Source organism: Musca vetustissima, unplaced genomic scaffold, assembly GCF_032173495.1.
Source record: "Musca vetustissima isolate MV318-11 ecotype Yass unplaced genomic scaffold, APGP_CSIRO_Mvet_v1 utg489, whole genome shotgun sequence".
NCBI classification, from domain to species: Eukaryota; Metazoa; Arthropoda; class Insecta; order Diptera; family Muscidae; genus Musca; species Musca vetustissima.
In genome coordinates this window covers 187,180-202,635 of record NW_026877172.1, presented here as the reverse complement: position 1 = coordinate 202,635, position 15,456 = coordinate 187,180, and the positions used below count along the sequence as shown (strand labels likewise).

The 15,456-nt window shown below is 33.3% G+C and overlaps 1 protein-coding gene across 1 annotated transcript in view; it reads left to right on the top strand.

Moving 5' to 3' along the window:
- Positions 1-2,190: 2,190 nt before the first annotated feature.
- LOC133321770 (uncharacterized) overlaps positions 2,191-15,456 on the top strand; it is a gene marked incomplete at its 5' end in the record, with an annotated part of 41,975 nt that continues 28,709 nt past the window's right edge. The window contains one exon of the mRNA XM_061530846.1: positions 2,191-2,282. Within this exon, the coding sequence (XP_061386830.1) occupies positions 2,191-2,282 (92 nt within the window). The remainder of the gene's footprint in view (positions 2,283-15,456) is intronic.

The window sequence follows — 15,456 nt, the reverse complement described above, 5'->3', positions numbered from 1 at the left end:
GTCGCATTTATGATCCGATTTGGATGAAATTTGGCACATGCCACTTATTTGGCCCAAGGACGAACCCTATTGAAATTGGAGAAAATCGGTTCAGATTTTGATATAGCTTCCATTTATAGTTTCGTCCGATTTTATGTAAATGGGGTACCAAAGTCCCTATATATCTTACGATTTGCACGAAATTTGGTATAACCTACTGAATTAGGTCTAGAATGATGTGTGCTAAGTTTCGTGAAAATCGGTTCAGATTTGGATATAGCTCCCATATATAGTTTCGCCCGATTTTAGGTAAATGGTGCACCAAAGTCCATGAAAATCATTTCGTGAAAATCCGTTCAGATTTAGATATAGCTCCCATATATAGTTTTCCCCCATATTTTATGTAAATGGTCAACCAAATTCCCTATATATCTTTCGATTTGCACGAAATTTGGTATAGCCTATTGAATTAGGTCTAGAACGATGTGTGCTAAGTTTGATGAAAATAGGTTCAGATTTAGATAAAACTCCCATATATAGTTTCGCCCGATTTTAGGTAAATGGTGCACCACAGTCCCTTCTAATTTTTTGATTGGCATGAATTTTGGTATATCGTACTAAATTCAGTGAAGAATTTATTTATTTTATTTTATTTAAGTAAATCGTGCACTGAAGATTCACAGCTAGGCCGATTGAAACAATGCACTGAAATTAATATAAATTAATCACTGGCAAGTTTTCTTCAAATCGGTTCAGATATGGATATATCGTAGCTTCCATATATAATTTCGACTTATTTATGTTAATTGTACACCATATAATCAATAGTGTCTGATTGAGATTAAATTTTAAACAGTGCAGCATACCGAATAGCGTGTGTCAAGTTTGCTTTAAATCGCTTTACACAGTGCCCAAACGACTTTAAACTTGCCCAAATGAAATGAAATTTAGCATAGGTTCCAGAAAGACATAAAAATCACATATTTAAGTTCGTTCAATTTCATGTCAAAATTCCTTAAGAAAGGCGACACCTTTTCGGATACATATGTAGAATATACCCAAAGTGGTAAAGGGTATCATATAGTCGGCCCAGTCCGACTTTACTACTTTCCTTACTGGTTTTCTTTTGTAAGAGCCGATCAGCTAGTTTGAATAACCACCTCATGGTGGAGAGTGTAAAAAGTTTAAGCTGGCCGAACTTTACAACATTTCTAAATTTGGAGTAACCGATTTCATTCAGACTTTGTACATCATAATAATTCACCCAATTTTAAGTAAAGGTCTACCTTCCAAAGGCTCAAAATTTTAGAAATTTGTAGATCTCGTTTTTCATAAACGGGACATTCAAACTTTTCACATCGAAGATGGTACCTATCATTTTGGTATTTTGTAAAGTTGCCTCGAACATTTACATCGTCCACCGCCTTAAGGCTAGAATGATGTGTATTGTCTTTTGATAAAAATCCATTTATATTTAGATATAGCTCCCATTTATATTATCGGCCTATTACATGTTAATTGTGCTCCAAATACTCTCGATTTGTCCCCTTGCAACGAACAGCGAAGGAAATTCATCCTAGAATGACGTGCTACCATTTTTTGGACAATTTTACTTCTATGAGATATCAAAGACCCAAAACCTATCTGATTAACAACAAATATAGTAAAGTGTACTGAATAGCATTCAGAATGAAGGGTGTTAAATTTTGTTTAAATCGGATCACAGCTAAGGTCCTTTATATGTTTCCGTGAAAATGGTGTAGTGATCGTCGGCATTAATAGCAATTGGAAGTGCTCTTTAATAAATTGCATTGGTAAAATATTGTTTATGCAATTTTTGTTGCTTCTACTTTTCGTTTAATCTTTTGCTGAGAAATCTTTTCAAGTTTAGCTGTTACAAAATCGTAAAGCACAAGCAAACTACAGATGTTCAAGATGAAAGAGGAGACACACAAAAAAAACGTAAGAACAAAATTGAACATTTGGTTTTTGCTAAGTTGACAAGTTTGCAGTTCAAGGCAGGTAGACAGACCGACAGACATGCCGATAGACAGACAGACAGAATAACTGACATTGCACATTCTTCTGTTTTATCTTTACACAAATCTATTGAATGAAATTCATGGCAAAGTTTTTGTTTTATTTATTACATTTTTTCTCAACTTATTTCTCTCGCTCTCACACTTTTTGCATTTTCTTTTACCTTTACAGGTGTTCCATCCACCCCGAAATATTCAAGAAGAAAAGCCATTTGAATTTAGCATAAGATATAAATTTATAAGTCAATCGGATGCTGTTGTCAGGTAAGCGAACAAAAAAAAAAAAAAGAAAAAATTGAACAAAAAGGTAGTGAAAAGCGAAAATATCAGAAAAAGAACAAATTTAACATATATAAAATAACGAGATATTGAATGAAATGTGAATAAAATGTTGAAAACGGAGAATAAAAGAATCGAAAGATAATCCAGCCATACTGGCAAAATTCATTGCTATGGAAATATATGTGTGTATGGATGTATTGTTGTATCCAACACCTAGCAGCGTATCAAGAAAATTGTATCCTCCCAATATGTGTTGGAAGTTTGAATTACTTTTGCTTGGATCATCAGTATTGAAAAAAAACGAGGAGGAAGAAGCAGAAAAAACATACGATACAAGGACACGGGAGAATTGAATACTTGTTAAAGTTTTCCATTGCATTCACATTGTTGAATTGTTTGAGATAAAATTGTCAATATCCCAGTGTGGGAACATGGGAGGAGAGTGGGTTTTGTGTGTGTGTGTGTGTGTGGAGGGGGGAGGTCTAGTAGGTGACAGTGTAAACATTTTATTTATTCATTTGCTATTGCTGCTTCTTTGGGATATCAAGTTTATTGTTAAGAAAATTTGTTTGTTGAACAAAACAAAAAAAATGTACATACATATATGGCAATTTAAAGCTGATGCGCAAAGAAATGAGACTTTTTGTGGATAATTTAAATTCCCATGACACAAAGAGAAATGCTAATAATAGATTGAGTGTTGTAAAATGTTTATCTAATTGCGGGTCTATTACAATGTAATCTAACAAAAAATGTGGGCATACTAATTGCGTCATTTCGCTTGCAACACCTATAAAGGATGACAGTTCAAGATGTCGTTTGTAATCCCTAAAATTCGGTATTTTTAGCCTTTTTGGCACGTTTTCAATCTAATTAGTTAATATTTGATATTTTGGGTTGTCCGGTAAGGAAAGTAGTAAAGTCGGACGGGACCGACTACATGATACCCTTTACAAATCAAGCATAACAAATGCCATCTCAAAAGATTTCGGTCCATCCGATTTTAGTCCATCCCGATGTACATATGACATTCCGCTGTCTATCTGCATATTCCTGTCCGGGCGTAATGAGGATCGTTTGCGTACCATTTGTATAAAATCGAACAAAATTATTTATATATCGATTTCGAAAAACGATTTTTATACTACAACTATGTTGTCAGGGTATTATAGCTTTGTGCAGCCCCAAAAGTTTGTAATGCCTCGAAATATTGGTCCTAGACCCACCTTTAAGTATACCGATCGTCATATCTCGACTAGCTGAGTCGATCTAGACATGTGTGTCCGTCCGTCCGTCTGTCCATTATAATTTGTAAACACGATACAGGCCACAGTTATGAATCAATTTTCACGAAATTTTGCATGTAGGATGGGTTATGGCCAATGAAGACCCCTATTATTTGGAAAAGATCGGTTAATATTTAGGGGATGAAATGGACCAAAAACTTTATTTTTGTCGGTTTTTCTGGTCGCTCCAGAGGCCGCAATTATGGCCCAAACACCGCGAATTTTTGCATGGAGAAGGGGATCGGGCCAAAGAATAAGCATGCCTGTTTTTATAAGGATCGGTCAATATTTACCGGGTCAAATGGACCCTGACATTTGTGTAAAAAATGACAAAATTTGTATTCTATAGCATATATATTTAATTCTGAAGGACATAGACCCGAGAAATTGATAGTATATCCAAGAGAAGTGGTTGACCTTTAAATTGATACCAATTATATTGTCGTAGGTACTCGGATGTGGGAGTTACACTTAAATATTTACAGGTGCTTACGTTTTCATATATTATTTAGTAACCTATTACCACACTGGTTTTTTGTGTTGTTTTCGAGTCGATCTATAGACAACAAATGAAAGCCGAACATCACAACACAACCCACGGTGAAGGAAATCTAGACAGTAGCTGTACTGAATACTCGTAATATTTGGAAAATATGTCAGTGTGAGGAAGAGGTGCTGTTTACCTCTAATCGGGCAAGAGGGTAAAAATATCACGAAATATTGCCCAGGCTCGGAATAAACATCCGCAGAAAATTTGAGTTCCGTGGTAGTTGTGTAGGGTATCGTATGATTGGCCTTGTCCGACTATACTGCTCCGCTCACTGGTTTTCTCTCTATGGAAGTTTTTGAGAGATATCAAAAAATATTTACTGAACTGTAATGTTTCGGTCTAAATCATAACATTTTGTATACGTTTGCATCAATAAGATAAAATTATTTATTTATTTATTTTTTTTTTTTTGAAATGTGAGTAATGGGAATTAGGAGCTTTATGCAAATGAGTACCGATTTTAATCAAATGTGGTACACATTGGTTTAGGATTGTCCTAGATGTTTGTATCAATTGATCAGACCCACACAAAATTTCGTTTTAATCGAAATAACGTTGGTATTTGTTGCACAATTTTATGAAATCGGATAAAGGTATATATGGGAGCTAAATCTAAACCGATTTGAACTTAGGCTCATTTAGCTACGCTGTGCAAGATGTCATGAAAATCGGGCAAAGTTTGGGTATTTAGCCCACCATTTAGATAAAATCGGTCAAATATATAGATTAGCGCCATTTCCAAATCTGAACCGATTTAAACGAAACTTAACATACATCATCCAGGCTCAATTCAGAATAATGTGAAAAAATCGGACAATCGTAGGATCTTTGATGCACATTAGTACAATTGATGTGCCATTGACAAAAATCTGTCGAAAATATAATGGGAGATATATCTATATCTGATTCGATTTCAATGAAACATAATAAACGTTAGTTTAGACTAGTATATTGTTCAAAATTTCGACTGAATATTTCAAGAAGTACACATCTGGCAATCAGCTACATACGCAAATGCATTTTTTTATTATGTCTAATGGTTCAGTCAGTGATAAGCTACTATATATTGTAAAATATTTCACACAAAGTTCGCATTGGACTACTAGCTTCATAATTAGATCTTACGAGCGGTAAATTTATTGGGATAAAGTTACGGGTAGTACGGTCATACTCTAGTATTGGTCGAACTAAAGTAATAAATATGCGTTTTATAACGTAAGGATCATCAAATTCAGCGCGTAATGAATCCTAATAAAGATTTTGCTTTATTAATGCAAGACTCTATATGGAGATTATTCCTCAGTTTAATATTACTCCTAGATCTACGAAAGACGAAATATTTTCCAACTTATAAGAGATTCGGATAATAAAAGCGAAAAGTACTTGGTTACAATTTAACATGGACAGGCTTGCGGACATGAATAAATCGACTCAGAAAGTTACTCTATGCATATCCTCAAAAGGAACCATGTGTCTAACTCGTTTCCTTTTGTCTGTTACAAATATATGCACAGATATATAATACCCTGTACCACAGTGTGGAAAAGAATATAATTAGTTATATTGGCCTATGTTTCGGAGTAGCCCCCATATGTTGATACCTCCCAATCTCCAATATTTTGAAGCTTTTAGATACGTTTTTCAATATTGGCCCGAGTTTCCAGATAGCTTCCATATAACAGTAACCCCCAACACTTAATTGGCTGTAATTTATAATTGGGTATTTAATCTCCCTGCCAAACATTATCAATAATACCATATAACGCTACATTCCATATTTCGGTATTTTAGAGAGTTTGGCCACGTATTTCAATGAAATCGGCAGTAATTTACATTTTCGATAAGTTTTGAGTAGAAATCTTCTCCATCAAAAATTATCTGCATAGGTCATATAAGGGTAGCGCCCATTGCCAGTATTTTGAGGGCTTTTCCATTTGTAGTGGCTGTAATTTGTCATTCCGGGATATTGGAGGCTAAAACACATGCTTGTGGAAAAATGTCTATATAGTTCCGCGTTTGTATATAGCACCGCCCAATTTTCCGAATATCGGAATCCTGGTAAATAAAAAAGTTTTTGTTCCAGTAATAGTTCAATATAGGTTAATATTTTAAAATAACCCCCTTACAAAAGTGTCCCGTTTCATTCTCGGTATCTTGAAGTTCCTACCCCAGGTTTGCAACCTCTGTGTCTGTAATTTCGAATATTGTTTCGTCATAACATGACATACTACTACCACATAATGCAATAACATAGTACCCATATAAAGGTCTCGACCGATTTATGGAATTTTTAATGCACTCTAGGTGGCGGAGGGTATAAAAAGTTTGATCCGGTCGAACTTAAGACAAATTATGGAATTCTACAACGATTTAACCTTTTCCATACGTCTGTACATCTTTTGTAATCATACGACCTTCGTTGGGTATCGAGATACAAAACTAAAAGGTCAGGCTCGATATTGAACTATTTCGGCGCACATATAATCATAGCCCTCATATAATACCTCCTATATATATATACATATATATTAGACTGGTGTTTCATCCTACCAAGTGTTATCAATATCAATCCGTTATCAATATCGTTAAGTTTTGGAGTTTTAAGTTTATTTGAAATATCCTCCATTAAGGCAATTCTTGTGCGTCGCGGTTTCATTACAAAAAATGTCAATACCATATTCTGAAAATTTAAGGAAATCTGACACAAAAGGCGTCTTTAATTTTATGTTTCACATAATTTAATATGCATTATATAAAAATTTAACCCAATTTCTGATTACATCGGGAGTGCCATACTTCCCAAACTGAATCGTTGTAGTATAGTTCCACGTGAGGTTTGAACTTTAATTTAAAGTAACTGTCAATATACCTATGATGGACCTATGGTACCTATGATTATTTATACCTTTGTGGTTTAGATTTCTTGGCCTCAAATCAGAAACAAACTAATATTGGAGTCCTATATAAAATACTCAATGAATATATATAATTAATGTTATTTAATTTATCTTCAGTAGAAATGCATTCATTTTATTTGGAGATCGCAAATAAATGTTTTCAACACAATGACACACACAATATATACATAAATAAAATCGGATTACATATCGTTTATAACAATACCAACAAATTATTCAACACAAATTTCAAATTCTTTACTTTACCACAACAATGAATTTCTTATTTCTGATTTTCACACAAAAAATCATTCACACAGCATTTCATTTTTCCTAAATATTTATGTGCATTTGAGTGTGTGTGTGTGTGTGTGTGTGTGTGTGAATATAGACCACTATGCAATATATGCCACAAATAATGACATAGCATAAACATCTGTCATAATACTGGCAACCCAAATGTCAGTCTTTCTCTCATTTCACACTCCGTCCGTTCACCCTCTATGTCTATGACTTTGCCTGCGGACATATAACATATTTCCACATCACTCTTCTCCAGCCGCGGTCAGAGTCCAATCGTGATGGCAGTGGTAGTACCATATCAGTTGTAAATTGGAACAGGAACTCAAATACTATAAAAATCAAAACAAAATAATACAAGTAAAAATTGTTTTCCCATTGCAGAGTGTTGTTTTTAAATATACATGTAATGGACACACATAGATACATTCACACACACTTACTCACACAACCTACAATTCAATTTTATAACCACACATGCATATTTGTTCACACACATACTAGTGTGTATGCCACTGGAGTGAGTATGTGTCAAATTCGTTCAAATGTCATTTTATGCAGTTATTGTTGGAATTTTTCCTCAGTGCGGTTGTTGTTTTCACTTACACAGACGCCAAGAGTGACAAGAACGGGAACAACAACAGCAACAACGTCAGCAGGAGCAGCAGTCATAACAGTAGAGTGTTGCCTTTATTTACATTTAATGTAGTGAAGTTCTTGCGGCTGTTTTATTTGGTTGATGTATTTTTATTGTTGTTGTAGTTGTTCTACTCCAGGAACTAACAATATGTTGTTACTACTTACTAACACTACGTATTCCATGTGTTGTGTTCCACATATTTCTAATGTTGACACTTTGATTGTTATACCGAGGTTGGTATAATAATTGAAATAATGAATTGTTTTAATTTTATGGGGGATATTTGCTTTATTTGTTCGGAATCTTAAATGTCTAAATGTATATTTTCTTATTTATTCTGAAATTATAAATAAACTAAATAAGCTTACTGATTTCAAATGTAATAAGAATGTCCTATTCACATGCAAACAAAATGAGAAAGTTCTTCCGGTAAATATAGTGGTGTAGCCTGTAGCAAACGATTGCATATGCTTTTAGTTCCTATTCCCGAACCAATATTTGCCATATGTCCACTTCAACATAGACACCGGAGAGTCCATATAATCACTCGGATTTTCAAGAGAGTACCAATAAAAGGACCGTATAGAGGTTCCACCATAGGTATAATAACATTTAATTTTAAAGACGTTTCTAAATGTGGGTTAATTTGGAAACCAATCGGCAACAGCAAATTTGGTTGGAAAATATGTCGAAAATATTTAAAAACAACCTTCACGACGTTATATGAAGGTTATACCAAAAATTTTGCTCACTGCATACACTGCACTATGGGTCAGGAACCCAATAATCTTGGGATTTTGAGCATTACACCACTAAAAGGTCAAAGAAAAATGTTTATATATTCATCCCACCAGAAAAAATTCTACGTCGATTTACGGAATTTTGGACACGTTTTCTAACCGTTTTCTAACATCTCTGTACCAGAAATTATTAATATTAATCCAAGTTTCAGAGCAGCTTCCATATAACGGTATTCCCAAATACTCGGTATTTTGGGAATTATAGAGAGATTTTCCAAGCAAATTGACTGCAATTTGGCATTTTGGGTTCTAATTGTAGAATTGTGGGTAAAGGTATACTTTTTGATATGTTCCTATATTTTCATTTCAAGTAACTGTTAATATACCTATTGTGGGGGGTATACAAAGTTCGGCCCCAACAAACTTAACGCTTTTTCACTTCGCTATATATCTTTCGATTTATACGAAATCTGGCATAACGTGCTGAATTGAGCCTAGAGTGATATCTGCCAAGTTTCGAGAAAATCGGTTCAGATTTAAATATAGTTCCCATATATAGTTTCGTCCGATTTCATGTAAATGGTGCCCCAAAGTCCCTATATATCTTTCGATTTGCTCGGCATAACGTACTGAATTGAGCCTATAATGATGTCTGCCAAGTTTCGTGAAAATCGGTCCAGATTTAGATATAGCTCCCATATATAGTTTCGTCCGATTTCATGTAAATGGTGCACCTAAGTCGCTATATATCTTTCGATTTATACGAAATTTCGCATATCGTGCTGAATTGAGCCTAGAGTGATATCTGCCAAGTTTCGAGAAAATCGGTCCAGATTTAGATATAGCTCCCATATATAATTTCGTTCGATTTCATGTAAATGGTTTACCAAAGTCCACATATATCTTGAGATTTGCACGAAATTGGGCATAACGTGCTGAATTGAGCCTAGAGTGATGTCTTCCAAGTTTCGAGAATATCGGTCCAGATTTAGAGATAGCTCCCATATATAGTTTCGTCCGATTTCATGTAAATGGTGCCCCAAAGTCCCTATATATCTTTCGATTTGCACGAAATGTGACATAACGTACTGAATTTAGCCTATAATAATGTCTGCCAAGTTTCCTGAAAATCGGTCAAGATTTAGATATAGCTCCCATATATAGTTTCATTCGATTTCATGTAAATGGTGCACCAAAGTCCCTATATATCCTTCGATTTGCACGAAATTTGGCATAACGTACTGAATTGAGCCTAGAGTGATGTCTGCCTTGTTTCGTGAAAATCGGTCCAGATTTAGATGTAGTTCCCTTTTATTATAGATTGATTTTAAGTAATTGACGCACCAAGGAACCAATAGGAACAAAACGTTCTGAAATTAGTATAACCTAACCTGTGACAAGTTGGTTTGAAATATTTGGATAGAGCTTCCATATATATTTTCGCCCGATTTCAAGTAAATTGGGCATCAAACTCCTCATGTTAGTCAGATTGACAACCAATTTTGCACAACGTACAAAATGGAGCATAGAATTACGTAGATGCGTTTTCTAGAAGTACTGACTAACTGTGATGTTAAATGTTAAAATATATATAAATGTTAAAATATTGCCTATTTGGTTGAAAAATACGCATAGGACCTTCACAATTCCTATAAACTATAAAGGGTTTGGATTCTCAATGATCGACGGATATTTATACTTTTTGGTAGAAAAATTTGCCACCCTTTTAGTAGTCAACATTATGGGAAATTAAATTTTCCATAAAGAAAATTTATTATACAAAAAGATCCCGATGATACCACAATGCAGATTAAATCTGATCGATGTTGATACTTTTTAGCAAGAAGAGTTTCCACCCAATGAGAACCCAAAATTCTTAATTTGAGATGATTCAACTGGAAGTTGGGGTACCATTTTATGCGGTTTAAAATTACGAAATTTGTTTTAAAATTATGATAAATTACAATTAAAATGTGTGTGGAACCTTCAAAATAACCAAAATCTAGCGGCAGCCTTATGTGGATATTTTCGTCTAGGAGGTTATGCCACTTTGGTATAAAAATGGGAATATGAGGTTCAAAATATCGAAAAGTTTGCATGCCACCATGTGGACCGATATATTGCACACTTCTCTCGTGAGTTCGATGGTCATTGAAAAATAGACCTAGAATTTTACTCAACAACTATTTCTAGAAGTTCTGTCATCTCTTGCAAAAAATTATTTTTCATGTTTTCTAGGATTTTATTTTTATTGTGGGTTATATTTTCCGACCTTAACTCCAGTAAAATTGGCCGAGTCCACAGCACTGTCATAAACGCATTCCACAATGGTAGTTATCCACAATTTTTCTAAATTTTAGGGCTTGAATTTAATATTTCAACCTAAAATTTAAAAATTTTCCGTTGGAAATTTTGACGATTATGGACAATAGTGGACATTTTTTATAATTTCCCATTATTATTTAAACAATATATTTAATGCTGTAATTTACCAATTTGATAATTAAGCTTTAAATAAATAAAACACAAATTAATGAAAGACAATTTATATTTAATTTCAACCGTCATTGCCATTCACTCGGTTTTTCCACTGCTTTTCCTTCCTTCTGTATACACAGCATTCCTTCCCTCCCTCATAACTAAGCCCTGCTTGATATTTAAAGTAAATGAATAAATAAAACAACTACAACTTTATCTTTTCTAGTCCTGTCCAATGTCTCCTCAAGTCTGTTTTGTTACGGTTCGTTTGACGCCTTTGTTTGCCTTTCACTCGAGTGGATTGTTGGTACTTGAATGCTAGCCATTTGTTAAACTTTCTTCTATATTTTATTTTTTTGTGAGAAAAAAACTAAAAACAAATAAAAAACATTGTTCTTCATGTCCAACTTTTCCAAGACTATCTGTCCAGGCAAACATCCGTCTGAATGTCTGTTAGTTTATATTCTCTTATCTATTGGACTGCCTGCTGCCTAGCTACTTGTCACTTCTATATAATTTTTTTCTACTCTATTTTTTGTTAAGTTTTATAGTTATTGTTGTTATTATTTGTATTGGTGTTTTATTTAGTTGTTGTTATTGTTGTTGCTGCTGCTGTTCATATTCAAATTAACACTTTGTTGTGTATGCTTTACTTTTTTTCTAATTTTTTTTCTCAGGATTTTTTTGATACAGTCTCTTTTTCTATTTTATTATTCATTTGTTTTACTTTCTGTTTTCCTGTTCATTTAACAACAATGATGTTGCTTTATTTTCTAAATACTCTCATTTTCTTTTAGTTAGAGTTTTTTTGTCATTGTGACATCGTTGGTTTTTTCCTTTTTCTTATAGCACTCCATCATCAACACTCTCCGTTTAAGTGAACACTTCTTTGTTTGTGTGTGTTTGTGTTTATTTAGTTTTATTAAGAGTTGTTCTCATTTTTGTTCTCAAACTCCTTACATTTGTTTTGCTTTCCTGAAGATATGTCAGTGTTGTGTCACAGTTGTTTTATGAATGTACATCACATGCATAGGTACATACATACATACATATGTGTAAGGTTTTATTTATTTTCCTTACTGTTGTCCTTAGAAATTTATTAAGGTTTTTGTTTTGAATGTGTGTATTCATTTGCAACATAAGAAATGTACTAAAGTTTCATACATTAAACATAAGATTTTTATTTGTTCATATTTCTTCAAGTGTGGAATTTATATTCTCTTGAAACTCATTTATTACTGGGTCACGAAATGTTGCCGGGAAGTCTAATATTATTCTCAAAGATTTATTTTCACTTGCAACGATATATTCACATTTATTACGGTCGGTATGTGTAGGCCTTCCAGATCGATATTTTCCCGTAAAAATATATATCAAAGTTGGTTTTATGCTTTAATATCACAATGTTTCGTTTTCGGAATTTCACAAAAAAAGTATATAGGGTACTAGTAACATTACTGAAGTTAGGTATTGGAAACAGATCAGCCAAGTTGTTAAATCACATATTTTCAATAGCATATTTTCATTTTGGTTTCTCACTGGTAAAAAAGCACGCTTGCAGAAAATTGGCACCAAATTATTGTTTGAAGTAGTTTTATCGCTGTTGTCAAATTCTCCAACCAAATCTTCACTTCTTTGGCATTTTGAATTCCCAACCAGTAAAGAAATTTCAAAAGTCGGGCAGGCCGACTATATGATACCCTTCACCACTTAGGGTACATTCAAAAGATGTTCACATGTACAATATCCTGTAGACAGAATAGACATAGCATCTTTGAGCGGGCATTGAAATTGAATGGGACGAAATTACCATTCTGAAATTTATGAAAATTTGTATGAAATCGAACAAAATATATGTGGTGCTATATATAAATGGACGTATTTGAGCAACAATATGCTGCATCTCAGTGCGCTATCCAAAATGTATCTCGACACAAAATCCAATACACGTTATTCTAGGTTCCATTTGAAACGTTGTGCACTAATTCGTCCTAAGCGGCCAAACTTTTATTATTTCGTACATCATTTTGATGAAATCAGATGAAATTATATATGGAAGCTATATTTGAACAGAAACGTCTTCAAGCAAAGCGAACAGAAATAGGCTCCTTCATTTGCACCATTTGCATTAAAAGGGACAAAAGTATATACATCAATCCAGACCTAATTCAATACTGTCTGCAAAATTTTGTCTCAAACGTACTAATATTGAGAGTTTGGTGCACCATTTCATTCTAGACTAAATTTAATACACGCTGCAAAATTTCGTGAATATAGAACATAGACTCCTCGGTGTGCCATTAACATAAAATCGGACGAAAATATATATGGGAGCTATATTTAAATCTGAACCGACTCCAACAAAACATCGCATACTTCAATCTGGACCTAATTCAGAACTCTATTCAAAATTTCGAAAGATTTATAGGGACTATGGTGCCCCATTTACCTTAAATCGGACGAAAATATATATGGGAGCTATATGTAAATCTGAACCGATTTTCTTGAATTTCAATAGGGTTGGGCCAAATAAGTGACTTGTGCCAAATTTCATTTAAATCGGATCATAAATACGACCTGTACTTTGACATATACAGACGGACGGACGGACGGACATGCATAAAGCGACTCAGAAAGTGAGTCTATGCATATTCTTGTTTCCTTTTGCCTGTTACAAACATATGCACAAAGACATAATACCCTGTACCACAGTGTGGTGAAGGGTATAAAAATATTTCCAAACAATACTTCTATCCACAAGGTTCAATAACACTGTGCTACAAAATAACAAAAAAAAAAATTTCAGGGGTTCTAATGTACCAAATTTGTTTAGTTGGAGTCCCTGGACCACGAAAATACCTTTGATTTTTCTGGGTCACTTCGAAAATTCATTTTATAACGGTAAATATAGAGAAAAACGTGGTTTCATGGATTTTCAATTTGAAACTTGAATAACTTATTTACTTTATAACGGATTTATATTATTCTTTTTTTCCTTCGAAGAGTACAATTTTTACTTTCAAACAAGATATATATTTGGTAAATCGGTTGATGATTGGCTGAGTTACAGCGGCTGAAATGTGAAAAAATACGCATAAAATGACAAAATGTATTTTTCTTCGGACTGTACGATGAAATTATGATATCAAGCCATATAAGTTTTATTATATTACGGGAAAGAAAATTAAATTAGCTTTCGAAAATGATAAAAATCAAAAAAATCGGTTAAAAAATGGATGACATACACATTTTTGTATTGATTCTATGCATATTCTCTAAAGGAAATACGGGTCTGTATCGTTTCCTGTTACAAACCGTTATGTTTGTAACAGGCAAAAGGAAACGAGAAACCCATATTTCCTTTAGAGAATATGCATAGAATCAATACAAAAATGTGTATGTCATCCATTTTTTAACCGATTTTTTTGATTTTTATCATTTTCGAAAGCTAATTTAATTTTCTTTCCCGTAATATAATAAAACTTATATGGCTTGATATATAATTTCATCGTACAGTCCGAACAAAAATAAATTTTGTCATTTTATGCGTATTTTTTCACATTTCAACCGCTGTAACTCAGCCAATCCTCAACCGATTTACCAAATATATATCTTGTTTGAAAGGAAAAATTGTACTCTTCGAAAGAAAAAAAGAATAATATAAATCCGTTATAAAGTAAATAAGTTATTCAAGTTTCAAATTGAAAATCTATGAAACCACGTTTTTCTCTATATTTACCATTATAAAATGAATTTTCGAAGTGACCTAGAAAATCCAAACTTATTTTCGTGGTCCTGGGACTCCAACTAAACAGATTTGGTACATTAGAACCCCTGAAAAATTTTCGTGTCGCACAGTGTAATATTCAACTCAATATCTTAATGGATTTTCTATAATAAACATGTATCGTAAAGTTCATATATTTGTTGATATTATTTTTTAAAACATATAAACTCGAGTAAATATTTATAGTTTACACTATCAGCTCTATTAAACACCACACGTCTCTTTATACTCTCTTGGTGTTTTTTTTTTCTTTACACTTCAGAAAATGCTCTTATTTTTATGGTTGAGCTAAACAAAAAATATTGTATTAGTCCTGAAGAAATATTACCACAATAAATTTCCATCATAAAATAAATATTATTGTTGATATATAGAGCAACAACTTTGGATACTGAAATTAAATATATGATGAATAAGAAAATAGAATCTATGAAATGATGTTTTACAACTTAGATTATGAAATTTCATTTATAATGGA